The sequence below is a fragment of the Dreissena polymorpha genome, chromosome 15, assembly GCF_020536995.1.
Source record: "Dreissena polymorpha isolate Duluth1 chromosome 15, UMN_Dpol_1.0, whole genome shotgun sequence".
Lineage (NCBI taxonomy): Eukaryota > Metazoa > Mollusca > Bivalvia > Myida > Dreissenidae > Dreissena > Dreissena polymorpha.
The window spans coordinates 32,068,797-32,085,744 of record NC_068369.1 but is presented as its reverse complement, the minus strand read 5'-3'; the positions used below and the strand labels follow the sequence as shown (position 1 = coordinate 32,085,744).

At 32.2% G+C, this 16,948-nt stretch overlaps 1 protein-coding gene across 1 annotated transcript; it reads left to right on the top strand.

The window, feature by feature from the left end:
• The first annotated feature begins 217 nt into the window (after positions 1-217).
• On the top strand, positions 218-15,506 carry LOC127859670 (uncharacterized). The gene is made up of 5 exons (XM_052397176.1): positions 218-365; positions 9,092-9,245; positions 9,361-9,551; positions 13,969-14,078; positions 15,498-15,506. Exons 1-5 carry the CDS (start codon positions 344-346, stop codon positions 15,504-15,506), a joined length of 486 nt encoding a protein of 161 aa, XP_052253136.1. The 5' UTR covers positions 218-343.
• Positions 15,507-16,948: the final 1,442 nt, after the last annotated feature.

The window sequence follows — 16,948 nt, the reverse complement described above, 5'->3', positions numbered from 1 at the left end:
GGGAAAAGTATTGAAAGCCTTCAAATAAATTTAAGTTAATTTGATGTATGATATACACATGATAATAGCGTTTGTGAGTTATATAAAAATATTATGTGTAATATGGAATATATTATTATACATATGTATCCTTATATTGTAAAATGTGTGATTGAAGGATGCTACACGCATCTGTGAATACCAACTGACCACGGCAATCGATGATTTACAAGACAGAGTGCATACAGAACGTAATTTGGGTCCATATCACAACCTATTCGTCGTAGTGGAAGATTCTACGCTAGACAAATTCGGTGGAGAAATTGAGTTTCGAGCTAATCTAGAAAAACGAATTTTGTCCGAAATGATCCGATCACGAGAGAAAGGTATGCAGTAGTATACAATATATTTTAAGATTAGTAACATAATTATGTTTGAACATCTTTAGCCAGGTAACGTGATGACAAATACAGCTTTCTAACAATTTATGATCGGTTCCAAGTAAACGATATGCTGAATATGTATATTTTGAAAACAGATCTCCATTTTATATGAATGGTCAGTATTTTGAAATATATAATGACTCACATAAAGGAACAACTATTCGTATATAATGAGATTTCAATACTGCTCCAGCAGCTGGAGTTTTCCTTCTTTATATTGAAACAGTGTCTACAAAATTTGCAGTGTATTTTACAAATACCAGAATAGCCCCGCCCCGATATTTAACTAAAGACTGTTATGTTCTTTCATTGTCAGTTCCTTTTCTCTTGATTCAAAAATTATAATTTCCCTCTTGTTTTTTGGCCTCTTCGCAAGAGCGATTACTATGCGATCATTTATTCTGGTATCAAACCGATGACAATACATTATGATTTTCGTATTTAGCGACACTGATGTATGTCTATTTATAACACAAAGGATTGTGTGTATGCAACATCAGATTGTCTTCTACAGGTTTTGTTGTTCATGCCCACGTTGTGTTTCGTGTCCACGGGAAAATTATTATGTATGCGCTGATGAACACCCTTCTCCCGATCAAATGTGCGAATATTACAAAAAAACCTTCAGAGGAAAACTAACCAACTTTAATACTGGAAACTTACATTCCAACAGAAATCTGACCTTACGGAAGGCAAATATTGCAATTGGCAAATCGTAAATTTACAGGGTAAACATAGCATAACCCCCAGTATCTGCAAATATAAGATGACGTCGTCCACACACTTTAGTTTAAACAAGATTAACCAATAGTTTCGATCAATCAGGTATAGCACACATTATAACATCCGATTTGTTTACAATGTTTTACGTGGGTATCTAAGACGACGAACAAAAAGTTAAGGGCCGCTTAATAGGGTATTGGTTTGATATATAATCAAGTTGTATGCAAATCTATATGCGCACGAAACTACGTCATAAAAGCTGAGTTGGTCTGCGCTTTAAATCTTCCTATCAATGATGCGCATCAAACTCGTTTATTAAAGCCCTTACATTCAAAGTAAAGTCATTCACACCAGCAAAAACTATCACTTGTATATGTGCAGTGAAGCTGTGGAAGCCGCCAAATGAATTCATATAATCATTAAACGATACAAACATACCGCTTCAACACCAACCTATGCAAATAATCAAAAAAGCGGACAATGGAAGTACCTTTCTCAAGACATTACACTAATTGACGTATACACATCGCATTTGTGTTTCTTGCAATATTTTTTAGACACGGAGTAAAAATCTACAACAACATCATAAACATACACAGACATTTTGAGATATTGGTTTCAAATGTATGTTGTGAGTTTTCAATACCGGTATCATTTAAATAATTCACCAAAAATGCTCAAAAGATTTCTATCGCGCGTTTAAGTTTAAATATATTTTGTAGAATTAGGATTCAGGGACAAGTGTTTAGTTGTTGCATGTTTTGTTTGTTTCTGTTCATTTCATGCATACTGTTAAAAAGTATGTTGGTTACTTACATCTACTTTTGACATAAATCTACGACAAAGGTATCGAGGTTTGATCCGTTTTTGTGATATGTCTAGGACATTTGATAGAGAACGGCGTATAATGCTTATTCACAAGCTCCGACTAAGCGGTATCTCGTGAAATCTTCTATCATGAGAAGAACCAGTGTGTTGTTATCTTCGGCTTCCAATCTGACCCATTGCCAATAAATAAATATACATTGACAACCCCTTTGATGCAGCTATTCATCTTAACTCTGACTTTGCAAAATTCCATTCATGGGCTGATAAGAGTTGTTTTACCTTGAATCCATACAAACCCGAATCATGGCTAATATGTTGAAAAATCAACAGCCCAATTCATCCTTTTTTCTCCTCTTTTTCTCAACGACTACCAAATCATTGAGGTTTCGTCTAATAAACATGTAGGCTTATATTTTATATGGTTCATGTTCCTGATTTGACGATTCGTGTATTGAATCAATCAAGAAGAAAACATGGAGCATGATCAATCTTATGAGAAAGGTTAAGTTTACGCTCGTCATAAAGACCCTTATATCGAAATACTAAAAACAAATTAACCAAATCCTGAATACGATGATGTGGTCTATAATAATATTACTACACAATATGAAATAGGACTTAAAAAGATCCAGCAGGACGCGGCAAGGGTATTTAGCGAGAGGACACGTTTGGCATCTTTGCAGAATCTATATAATTCTTCAGCTTTTGAACTAATTAAAAAGGAGATCTGATTATCAACTGACCCATTTCTATAAAAATGTATAATGCAATACAGCCCCAATATGTGTGTACACTTATATCCTCTAGCATGGAAGGCTGTTCACTTTGAAATTCTAACGATTGTAGAAGCATTCTGTGTAAATCACAACTTGCTTCACTATTCGTTCTTCCATAAACTACAAATGTAACAATCTTAGACAACCGGAACATGTCAGAACGGCCCCTGCTTTGAAAGCAAATATAAACAAAGATAAAATTAATACCCCAGCATTACTACGATCGAGAGCGGACATCTAAGTCTCTACAAGCACGTTTATGAATGCATGGTAAAAGCTTAAATGAACATATGTTAGCGAAAAACAATGCACACAGTCCATAGTGTCAATGTGGTGAGATTGGAGATGCATATCACTCTTCAGTTTCCCTGTTTATACTGAACAAAAGATATATATATAGTTGATAATCTGTCCAGTTACAAACCCATAACTTGTTCTTTTTGGTGTTCAAGACGAATCGTCCCATGTTGATTCATTATTATTCACACACGTTCAGTCTCAAGAACAAACCATATTCTGCTAACGTTGCCCGATCCCGCAACTGCTTCTTTTCTTGCCCCAAAATCTCTTATTATGAAACTCTACTCCTTCTCTCCTTTGTCTTTCATACTCAACTTATTAGCTTTATTGCTATCTTAACTACCATGTTATAATATATGTAGTGTATATTACTTTTTCATTTCTATTCTTATACCTATAACCGTACTTTATTTTTCATAAATTTAGTCAAGTCTTTAAAGTGGTGTTTCATGTTGTATAACACCATACCAGCAGCACTTATTACTGACAGAAGAGGGATATAGCATAAGCCTCGAGATTTTTTCTCAAACTGTCAAGATGTATTTTGCAGTCTTCATGTTCAGTAATACAGCATTTTTCTATCCATTATATCGTTACGAACATAGCATGTATGTTTATATTGTTGTGTACTTTCGCATAACTTTATAGACAGTGTTTAAACCAACCCCAAACATGTAGGACATATGTCAAAGAAAATATGCGAAAGCTATATTTTACATAAACTGAAATATAACTCTTTAAAATGTCGCAAACGCTGAACCTTTACAGTTTGTGAAATCGGTTAAAAAAACATAACAAATGAATAAATATTTTTCGAATAAATTAAATTTCTTCTAGTATAAACTCAAACTATAAAAGAGCTAACTCAGAAAACAAACGCTAAAAGCTATGCAACACATGACCATACTTTAGATTGCGAGAAAAACATTTTACTAAATACAAAGGGTAGTTTTGAACAAAAATAATAATAAAGTATCAGGACAGTTAAAACATGCGTTTGATTATCATATCACCTCATGTACATACACTATGTAACAGTATAGTTCACAGAGCTGTATACCCTGAATACTGGGGATTGGGCTACGATATACAAATATTTAAAGGGGTGATCCTAACACTTTACAACATTTCCGAGGAACAATGCTCATCAATATACTGGCTAAAAATATTAACATACTCTGCTAAATGGTCTTTCAATATGGACGGAAAACTGTGAAACGATAAATAATAAATCAGTCTATGTATCAACAAGGCAACGACACTACTTAGTACATTTACTTGCTACAGGCTTATATATCTAAAGTTATTTACAGGGGACAAAACATTAAACAATATATTGATAAATTATGCAAACCGTTATGATATTGCAAATGATTACCGCTATTAAAGCGATGTATTCTACTGTCAAATCAGCAGTACAATATGATAACGATCTATCGGACTTAATAAACTCTCATCAAGGAGTATAACAGAGAGATTGTGGGTTATCCGTGTCGTCCATTGTACTCTTTAACCATATTTTTAACAATATAAACTCGAATGTGAACTTATTCTTTCCAATCATTTAACTTAAATTGTGTTAGATACTATGCGCAAACGATCAGGTTTTATTCTAAAAAAGTGATTGCTTTACAATCCATGTTTATCGTTACCGAGGTGTACTGAAACGCATCGAAATTTAAAATAAACACGGACGAAAAACCATATTAAAGAATATATTAAGAAAGTGAAAGGCACACACATATGGATTTAATTCTACATGTTGAGAAGCTTGACATTGTTTTATCATTTAAATAGTATGGTGTGTGTAAAAAAAGGAAGCTGGAGCATAACTCGGACATGTATTTTCCGTCGTTAATCAGTATCAATTTAGCAACAAGAACAATACACATATCTGTCACCAAATTTAAACTATTTGCCTGAAGTATGAGATCAAAAAGGCGCGAATCATAAGACAAATAAAATGGATTTTTTAATAAAGTATGCTTATAAACATCAAAAACTCCTATTTATGGCGAACGAAAGAATATCAAAGTATTAAACCCGACACATTATTATTTTTCGATACTAAATAACAATTCTTAATTTGCATAAATTTAAAACAACCATGTTCATATCATGCTACAAACAGACGCATATAATAGAGCCAAAAACAATAAAAAAATGATCATCACACATACAATGAATCAAATAGACCTTGTTGAGTTATGGATACACCAAGGAACTGTTACATAATAACTAGATATTATACAACTACGGATATTGGATCAATAAGAACATTCATGGTAAAGTAATATTGATATATTAGGTAGACTACACGTACTGCACATCTAAATGTAGTTAAGAATCTGACCTAAACTTACAAAACCATAAAACAAAGAACATATAAAATATATAGAGGATATTTGTTGGATTGGGTGGAATATCGAGTTTAATTCACGAGTGATTAAAGACAATTATATTTTCACGAGTGGCGCAGCCACGACTGAAAAAATATTGTTTCTATGATCACGAGTGAATTAAAATCGATATTCAATCCAATCCAACATATTTTCTTTTTATTTTATGCTCACAAATTAATATTTTTATACGTTTGCCAATCCGTTCAAACCAATTTCCCATTGGGCGCCCCAAAATATCATTACCACTTTTACAATAAGCGTTGCAAATAGTTCACAAGAAAACAAACGTTAAACAAAAACTTTTTTTGTGTTTACAATGCAACACATATCAAGTGAAAAGAAAAAAACACCGATAACATCATTTAAAAAATAAATACGCATATGATGACACAATTTGTTTATGTCATGTTAGCGTATTAATATGCGGAGTATATTTATAGCGTAAATAACGCTAACAGTGTGTACATGTATGTTCAAGGGAAGTTACTCCGTATGTTGATATTAATATTCATCGAAGAGTTCTCGCTCTTGGTGAAAGAATGCGTGGGGGTCACAATGGGGTAAAAATAGTGCCGGTTAAACAATGGAAATTATCGATAATTTTCACTGATAATTTTCACTGTTTTAACAGTGAAATTATCAGTTTTAATTCTACCACCACTTCTACCACTACTACTACCCCTACTTCTACTACTACTACTACTACTACTACCACTACTACTACCTCTACCACTACCTCTACCACTACCACTACTACTACTACTACTAGTACTACTGCTACTACTACTACTACTAACACTACCACTACTTCTACTTCTACTAGTACTATTACTACTACTACCACTTATACTATTACTACAACTTCTTGAGTAGAAATCATCATGCACACATGCCATGTAAAATATATGTTATTGACCTGTTTTAAATAAGAATTTTGTTCCGTTTTTGTGGATTGATTTCACAACAATAATCCTTACGAAATATCTTTCATTATCGCAAACATTTAACTGAATATAATGCTGCCTACGGCAAATAAATAAAATATGTATGTAATGTAACCCAAGCAGCTCCAAAATGTGGGGGCAGAATCCCAACAAAGGCGCTGACATGTACAAGTTCATTGAGTGGATATATAATAATAAATGATGTTGGTAAATGAGCTGTAACTGACCGTCTTAAAAAATACAAGTTATCAATACGCATATTTAATAATAAGGTTACAAATTATAGATGGTTACCGTGGTAACCATACTCATTAATTATACATACACATCAAACTCGTATTCATTTTTAAAACATAATGGTATGCTGCGTGGTGGTTCCAATCAACATATTTATAATAAAATGGCATAGTGAGATAACTTATTAATTAACATAAACACAGGTATCCTGAAAACAAAACAGTGACAATGACAATAGTATTTATACGGCGCTTCTTTGACAAACTACACATATTACTTACGGAGAATGAGCTACTCTGTTCCGGGTCCCTCTCAGTCTTGAGGAGGTTAGCGCTGTGACTGCGGTTATATTAATATTTCAATGTGAAAGTGATGTGCAACAACCAATGTAAAAGTTATTGACAGCCCAAGAGTTTTCTCAAAATGGAAGAAGTAAATAGAAGCGAGATGGGCCATAAATGCAGGAAATACACAGGGACATATACCTTTACACAAAGATGACCATACCTGTCACAAAGATGTAATAGCATAGATTAGATTCTCATCGATGTTCAAGCCTTCAATCTCGAATCGTAAAACCAAGCATCATAAACCGGAACTTCTGTGTATTACTAGTCACAACCGATACATCACCTTACATACAAGAAATAGGTTACAAAACACTAATTATAGACCTGTTACATTATGTATATATTTGACATATCTATTGATGATTCGCCTATTGCCGGTTGCCCTATTTTCCTTTTATGTTCGCATTGTATGTTGTGTTGTTTCTATAGACACTTAATAAACGTATATAATAATAAAAAAGCACACTCAAACTTGCGCAACACGCCACATCTGATATGGGCATGATGTAGCTAAGAACTGTGCAGATAAAATACAATATGCGATCCGTTTTCTCTTAACAATCAAGGAATATATTTTACAAATACAAAAACAACATCAATTATGTATATCTGTTTTTGTTCGTGTGTGTTTCTATATAGATTTGTTTTGTCCCTCTTACAAGTATTTAAGCAGGACAATTATGTCATTTCCGCCTGCAACTATACCTAAGCGTTTTCCAGAATTCAGTTTGGTTGGCTCTTTGTTGGAGAAATTTCCCGCACATTGCCCGGATGAATACGTTTGTTATATTGAAAATTTCTAACTTTAGCGAAACTGAAAACGATATATTTGCCCTCAGTGTAACATAATTTTTATTATAATTTTAAAATGTGTTTTAAGGAATCATAGACATATGTTTGTTGTTCTCAAACTTGCGTGTCGGTTGCTACTTTGCGGTTAAAATAGCATACTTAAAATAATAAAATGCATTGTCATCTAAATGTTAATATCGAAGCCAAATCTAGTTGTGCTGCTTGTTCACTAAAACGCATCGAAGCAAAGTCTTTTAAAGTCAATCGTTTTATATGTAAAAGATTAATTTCCAAAATATTATTAAGATATGAAACGCTGCAAAATGCGACACGACGACCATATGCCGATGTTGCATGTATGTCGGCGATCATGTTCATATTCGAGTTCTTATTAATTTGCTGAACCATTTTAAGTAATATATGGATAGTTTTCTGGTGAATAGAGAGTTTGACAAATACACAAACAACATCTCCAAATCCTTGTTTGTTTTCACCAAACTAGCAGGGACTACACCACATCAATCACACACAGTAAAACGTTAAAAAAATCATGTTTTCACCATAATTGAACGATTTATACGCCTAAATAAATCACACATTACTCAGACGTGTACAGAAACAAAGTGTTAAGGAAAACTATTTTTTATAAATTTCGCATGAGAAAACCAAATTTCCTGCGTTTAAATTTTTCTTGATTTCAATATAACATTCCATTTCAATAAAACAAATGCATTATATGATATATAAAATTATTGAAAACGGTACTTTTGTTTGCGAACTTAGATATATTGCACTCATTTGGTGAAGTTTAGTGGATTAATCCAGTTGTTTTAAAAATGTGGTAGTTATCAAAGTTGTTCGCAAGCGACGACTCAACACTTTAATGTGCGATATAATGACGCGTTCCCATCAATTACACTGTACACTATCATACAGCACTGTGTTTACACACGTTTTAATGCAAACATACACATCGTTTAACAGTTGTATCAATTGCATCAGGTTACAAAAGTAACATACTCTAAATTTTAACCGCTAAGTGAAACAGTATTATATACATGTTTAACCCATATTGTTTTATACACATTTATAAACGGACGCTTCTTTTACTACACATGTGTAGTCCCTTTAATAATTCAACGCTGGAAAGCGTTATTAATAAATGATAGTATTTACACGCAAATATCATCGCTACATAGTTAAAATTTGTAAATTTAGCAAGTAATAACGTCAAAAGAACACAAGCATCTGTTCAAAAGTATTCCAACTAATTTGCGTTTGTAGATTAAGATCATCAGTCACGTGTGTAACTTTCAGGGGAAATCTACCAAGATTGGTCAGTTGTGCGAGTTGGAATGGTCAATCTCGTTCTGAACAATGACCCAAAAACGTTGGAAGCTGTAAACTCTGCTATGGACAAAGGCATACCTTCCGTGGTTGTAATCACTACTGACTCGGATACTCGCAAACGGTAATACTTCTTGAAATAAAAAAAAACATTATGTGGAATCGATTTAAATTTGTAAATAAAATATGATATACATGCTGTATGAAATCTCATTTACACAGTTATTGTTGGTGTTTAGACAAGACAGTGCCACGTCGGACAGCAATAATGAAATCAAATCAAAAATGCTTCGAAACAGTTCTATTCCAAATGACGCTATCAAACAGTTTGAAGAAACTTACGAGGAGGAGCTACACCTTATGGCGGTCATAAAGCTTTGCGACATGTCCGAAATGCTTGCGGAGATGATATTTGATCTTTGCTGGGAAGGTGCGTAGTAGCTCGTGGTTAACTTTTTCTTCGAACGTCCTTATGTATTAAGCAATAAAGAGTGTTCTCTTAATACGATAATTATACTATATTTGCATGTGCTTATTAATGTAATTTCGTTAGTTAATAGACATTTAAATCTGATTAAAACATATGTCTGATGAAAATAAATATAAATGTGTTTTATATAATGGTATCAAACGTGTAGATGTGTAATATTGTATATGCAGTTCTTTATAATGTTCTCGCTTTAGCATAGTGTATGTCATATAAATGATATAAAAAATGATAATTGTTATGATTGTTATTAAGCGCCACAAAGGATCCCTATTTTGAAGCACAATTTATTCCCATTTATAGAAAGTGACCTATAGTTGTAACACAGTTAAAACAGTTTATTTTGTATACAATAGACACATATCAATGGGTATACATCACACACCTGTTATGCATCCAACAAACGAATGATCAAGTGATTAGAACATTGTATACAACTAAAGTACATGTTGATATACAAACAAAACATAAGCGAGAGATCAATCATTGTTATCAGGATGAATCTACACAAATTGGTTACGTTCGAATGTGTCCTAATTATTTAAAGATAATCATAGAAAAGATTAAAGAAGTTAGGACCGGGATAGTTGAAAGGCTTGTTCACATATAATGCAGAATTGTTATTTGTTTTACCTTTTTCGGATCTCATTAATTCAACAAATGTAAACATATTTGTCCTTTTCCAATAGTATTTATCAACATTTAATGTTTCACATTTTGAATATAGTGTACCTTCAAATTTGAAGTGATACCCATTTTCGAGCATATGACACATATTACATTGTTTCTCGTATGGAATTGGAGTATGGTTTTGTCATCTCACGGTCTAACATTAGAGTCAAAGTGAAGAATATTGCCAACTTAAGACACTTTTTATCTTGTGTGTGTTGATACTTTTCCGATATGATTTATTTTGAAATAACGCAATGTTACAAAATTTACAAAGTCCAAACTCGAGAAGAAAAAATGAATTTATTTTGCAAGTTTTGTAGAAATAATTCATGACATCGTTAATTTAACATAACAATATATTATACCATCAGCAAAAATATATATATCCCCGAACATTGAAATCAAAGTGATTACGAAAGCAAACATACCAGCTTTAACAGTTTTGTTACATTTTGTCTGCTTTCCATTATTCTACATATGGTTTTGTACACAAATTTAGCATAGTAACAGTCATGTAACTTTACAATTTTAACCAGTATCCAACTAAATTAACAGCTTTTATAGTAGGGAAAGAGGTTATTTCTAATTAACCATGTTCAAAATTATTTTGAGACTGTATCTTTACATCTGTATTCTTTTAGAAAAAGTTCCACTTTTTTTCTAGCACATGAGCGTTGTTTTATCCCCACACATCCGACGCGTAATGTAAAATAGAACATGTGAGCCTATACAATTTACAATTAACATACAGTGTAGGGTATTTTAACATTCATGCATTTAGTTAACCAGAGCCCTTTGATTGCTGACCTGCTAAGGCATCGATGCTTTTTGTACACATATCCTAACAACAAAACCCAATAAATACAATTAGTGACTATCTCCAATTGTTCATCTTTATAAAATAATTGTATTGTAAAGCCCTCCTCCAATATTAAGGGAGGAATATTGTTTTTGCCCTGCCTGTGTGTGTTGCTTTGTTTGTGTGTTTATGTATTTGTTTGTTTGCGTCAAACTTTAACATTTGCCATAAATGTTATAATAGTGAAGATTGCAACTTTATATTTGGCATGCATGTGTATCTCATAGAGTTTGACATTTTGAGTGGTAAAATGTCAAGGTAAATGTCATTCTTCAATTTGAAGGTCAAAAGTCGAATATATGGGTCACACTCGCTTATGTTATTTGCATTTTTCAATATTAAAGATAGCAACTTCATATGAAGCATGCGTGAATCTTATGGAGCTACACATTTTGAGTGGTGAAAGGGCAAGATAAAGCTCATACTTTAAGGTCAAAGGCAAAATATATTGGGACATAGTGTTTCACAAACACATCTTTTTTTCTGAATTTACCCCAATTAAAATCATTATTTTTGATTTCGAAAAATTTTCATTTTGTTTCAATCTATCACAATCATAACAAACCCTTTTTCAACTGATCTTCAGTTTCCGTAAGTATACAAATATTATCCGCATAAAATAAATAAAAATAAGTTCAGCATACCTAAATCTATGCCATTAAAGCTGTGCAACATATAGTATTTGTCTAAATCATTTAAATACATCTCGTATAAAACCGTAAGCGACTCCCACTTCCGTTTATAAACAAAGCAAACGAATTCATCTTTACTTATTATATTTCCAATTTTATCCTTACGTTGCCATTCGTACAAATCGATTTAATTATCATAAGCATGTTACCCTTTACACCAACTTTGATTAGTTTGCACACAACAATATCCCTTATAACAACAATTCGAACGCTTTGGTGTAGTCCACACTTTGAACATATTGGTTCCTATAATTATGAAACAAATTGTTAATTACACAATGGATAAAACAAATATTATCCAAGTTTTTTTCAGAACCAGCCTGGGCTTCAGTATATACATGATATTTGTTCAGCCCAAATATTAAATCTACTGTTTATCAATTTTGTAAACAATATACCAAAAGTACTAAGCAGCGTAATGCCCCTTAAATAATTCATATCGTCTTGTTCTCCCTTTTTATGTAGAAGAACAATCCATCCATCAGATCAGTAATCAGGGAATCGACCCTTCAAAATGAGATTGTTAAACCATGCATATGACACACTTTAAAAGTAAATACCATATTTAAAAAATCAATCAACTTATAATCAGGTCCTGCTGCCCTAACATTGTTTAATTGTTTGAAAGTAAATGAAAACTTTAATTTTTCAAACATACACTTTAATTCCCCTTCAATATATATGTCATTAAAATAACAAATGTAACCGTATTGCTTATTCAAATGCGAGTCTGGGTCTTAAAAAGCTTTAAAATAATCTCAAACATCTTATTATTGCATATTTTACAATTTCCTCTGTTGTTGACGTTTCCCTTTTACATTTTAAATTATAAATCTTACTCTGCATTTGACAACCTTCCATTTTCTGACTTAAAGGGGCCTTTTCACAGATTTTGGCATTTTTTAACTTATTCATTAAATGCTTTATATTGATAAATATAAACATTGGATCGTAAAAGCTTCAGTAAAAAATCAAGAATAAAATCAAAAAAAGGAAAAGAACATTGCCCGGAGCAGGTTTCGAACCAGTGACCCCTGGAGTCCTGCCAGAGTCCTGAAGTAAAAACGCTTTAGCCTACTGAGCTATTCCGCCGAGTACACAAACGGAATGTATTTTATACCTTATATAAGCAATCTTCGTAGTTTCACAAAATTTAACGACAAAAACAGAACTCTCCGAATTATTCAATCGTTTCGCGTTGCAAAGCTTTATAATTTTGAGGTTTTAAAATCGTCAAAAGATGCATATTATGGCTATATTAGACCATGGTAAATGTTCAGTATTACTGTTTCCTCACAAATATCATAACTAAAACGAAAATTTGCAAATCTGAAACAACTTTTTTCAATTTTGTCAATTTACCAAAGCGTGAAAAGATCCCTTTAAGACATTATTGATCATCATATAAACATTACTTTTTCCTAACACTACCTATGTAAAAACTCCTAGATTCAGTCATTTTTCTCTTACTAACATAACCATTATTTATTATAATATTTGTTTGGTATAAGCAATGTTTTAAATGTTAGCATTCATCATACAAAATGTATTCTTATTTGTACTGTCATCGCATTAATCAAAACTTTTTTTCTTAAGCAAGGCACACAACATATATCGGTCACCGCTTTGGGATTAGCTGTTGCATACCGAAAGTAATCCAGCACCAATAAAATGACTCATAATCATGCAGAATTACAAATGTGTAAAATCAAAATAACCTCACAATTTATAACCTACAAAACACGTCATCCGTTAAACTGTATGTATTTAATGGCATATAATGAAAAATACAGATTCAAGGTCACCAGTTATTTCGTTTGCTTATAATTGTATAGGTGCGCATAGAAGCCATAAAACGCACATTGTTTATATAGAACCCGGTGAAATGCCAGTATACCACAATATTACACACAAGCATAGTCAAGAACCTAACTTTATAATCATTTACATTTCTTAAAATAGTGTTGAATCTCTTTAATGTAGTGATCACATTTTACCAACATAATCAATGTCTATTAATCATGTACTTACATCAACATCATGATGAATGTGTGATGTTTTATTTGGAAATGTTCGCAATTTTGAGTGAAATGACTAGACGAATGTTGATTAAATAATGTGATTTATTTCTTGATAGATAATTCACTTGGGATTTGTCTCTTGAACTGGGTTCTTTGCGATCGTGACAGAGCTGGTGTTGTCAAGCGACTGGTGTGTACAGATGACATAAGAAAGAACATAATGAATGTAAGTATAACATTTACGGATGGTAATATAATGTACCGTTGTAAAAAGTATATACTGGTTTACGAAAAGATTACTATTAAATTTAGAACAATGCGTTAAATTTAGAACAATGCGTTAAAGAAACCGTTCACACACACGATAACAAATTAACTGCGTGCACATCTAAGAAACATATCTTTTTAAAAGTCGTCTGATAATTAAGTTTAGCGAGTGTTTATTAAATGTTTAATCACATACGTTTGCTTGCGATACCTTTGGAATAAATCGACTAGTTGCACTCGTATATTCGCCATTTCATTCCATTTTTAATTTAATCTAAACAAACCCGGATAAACCCTAATATATTTAACTGTTTTCGTGAGACAAGGACTTAAATAATGCAGTTATTGTATCTTGCACATTTACTTTAGCATTTATGATACATACAACATAAAACATTTACTAATAATAAAATAACATATGATGAAGAATATTCAAACATCGCAGTGCATATATGAAGGAAATTGGAATACAATATATTGACATTGCAAGTAACGACGCTAAACAAACTATTTTCATTTCACCCATCAAATGAGCAAGATTATATCCATCGGCTTCCGGTTCGTAGGTTAGTCCGCAATTACACTTGTTTTAATTCAGAATATTGAGACTTGTCATTGTGAAGCTTTTTTTTCTTTTCTAAAGACCCTTATTGGCTTTAGTTAAGTATATTATAGGTCATTTTTACAGAGATAGCTTATTTAACACGATGTTTTTATGTAAATTATCAGTCTGAGTGTTATTAGTAATTACAATATAACATTTTACTAGACAATTACAATGACGATATGAGGAGCAACATATAATGTGGCACCGGCTTTTTATATCACAAGGTTGAAGCTAAATGTCAAAAGCAACACTAAATGTCACATAACCTTCTTACTCTACATGTATATGTAGCATCTTTACGCAATAAAGTCAGGTTGAGCTATATTTCGCAATATCAATGGTAAATAACGCACGCATTCACAATCCACGTGTTGTAGTACAGTTGGATTGTGATAACCTGAGCAATCGAAACCTCATAGTGTCAAATATAATTATTGTTATCCAGAGCTCTACAATTATCTTAAGTATTATCCACTTTTAGTATTGAATGTTCCGCAAGCATAAATCATAAAAACTATTTACTTTGTGAATCTAGTTTGAGTAAAATAAGCATTGTAATTAAATTCAACCTATTTTCGTTTGATATACAGTTATTAAAAATGCACTGCGTAGCTTTTGCTTACATTAAGTCTTGAAATTGTGCCTGTACGTCCCAAAATCTCCAAAATAAGTGTATATTACTCTTTGTTCATAACTGAATGACCTAACTGTGTACATCAATGAAATGGAATACTTTGTGTCTGCGACAAGTATGACCCTTCTATATTACAGCAAATTTAGTTATAGAAAGTATTGCTCTTCGAATAGTGTGAACATTTTGTTTAAACAATAAGATCTGTTTGACTTTGATGCGAATGTGATCGCAAATGAAACAGTTTTGACAAACTATGGCCCTTTGTCATTTGTTTATACGATAAATTTAATTACACAATGTTGGTGTATTCCTCTGCTCTTGGCAAATGTCGATCAAACGTCGTCATTTAAAAAGTATGAACAGATGATTATTATTTAATTTAGTAAGGCATATTTACTGCCACAAGCTTTGGCATAATCATTTATTTGACAGATTAAATATATGCGTTGATTGATTGTCAACGCATACAATCTTGATTAACAACGAAGTCATGTTTGCGCAGACATTTATAGGTGTATTGTCAACGTACATACACAGGCCCAAATCTGTACAGAACAGTAACATATTCTATAATAAATAAGATGCATTTTTTAATATATTAGTGATCAACTACATTTAAGAAGTCACCAACATATATAAAACATATTGTACGATATTTACCAAAATATGTCATACTCAATAAAATGAATAACTTAATATTAGATATGATCAAAATATTTCATCAATAAAAATATTTGTATACAGTATGATAAATCACGAAATTAATATAAGATAATACTTCTTCTTGAAAGTATGTTTTTGTTTTTCCTTAATCCAAATGCTTAATATACTAAGAGGCAAAGGTCAACGAATCTTAAATAGGCTCATATATAATGTTTTGTTCACTATCAACTCCAAAAAAGGAAGATAGCTCGGTCTTTTTCCTTTATTTTATGTATACTACATATCTAATGTTCTTATCGTACAAAGACGGAGGTTTAAATCTATCAAGACATACTTTTACCGAATTAAAAACGCAAGCGACTCAAAAGTGCTGAAGAAGTCAACTTACAAAAATAATACAAGTACTGTAAACATTATATAAAAACAATTACATAAAATATTTCACATTTATTAGCTATACATGTGCGTGGGCGTCACCTCTTATTCTAAGCACCACCTCCTTTACATTGGCTCCATCTCTTTTTTGAAAAATCAAATGTATATATAAGTTTGGCGAGAAGCCGATGTTTTCGTACACGCATAACGTTTAACAGGTTCATACAATCGTTTTATGTAATTTGCTCCCACAACTTATAAAGGTTTCATGTTTCCGAATGGGTTATAATTGGATGTGTCTGTACATCTTTGTATGAATGTATAATCGCTGATTTTAACAATAATGCAAATATGTTGAAAAAAACATATACAACCTAATCACCCTGTAAAATTATCTGTTAAATTTCTAAACCGTTATTATCAGATAATGACTAAAATCGGTCTTTTTGATGGGAATGTCGTGGGTTTTTGTGACCGAGTCGCTGTGCACGAACAAAGTAAGCATCTTGTCCAGAAAATGACGGACAGGTCGTTAGCAACCGGGGCGATT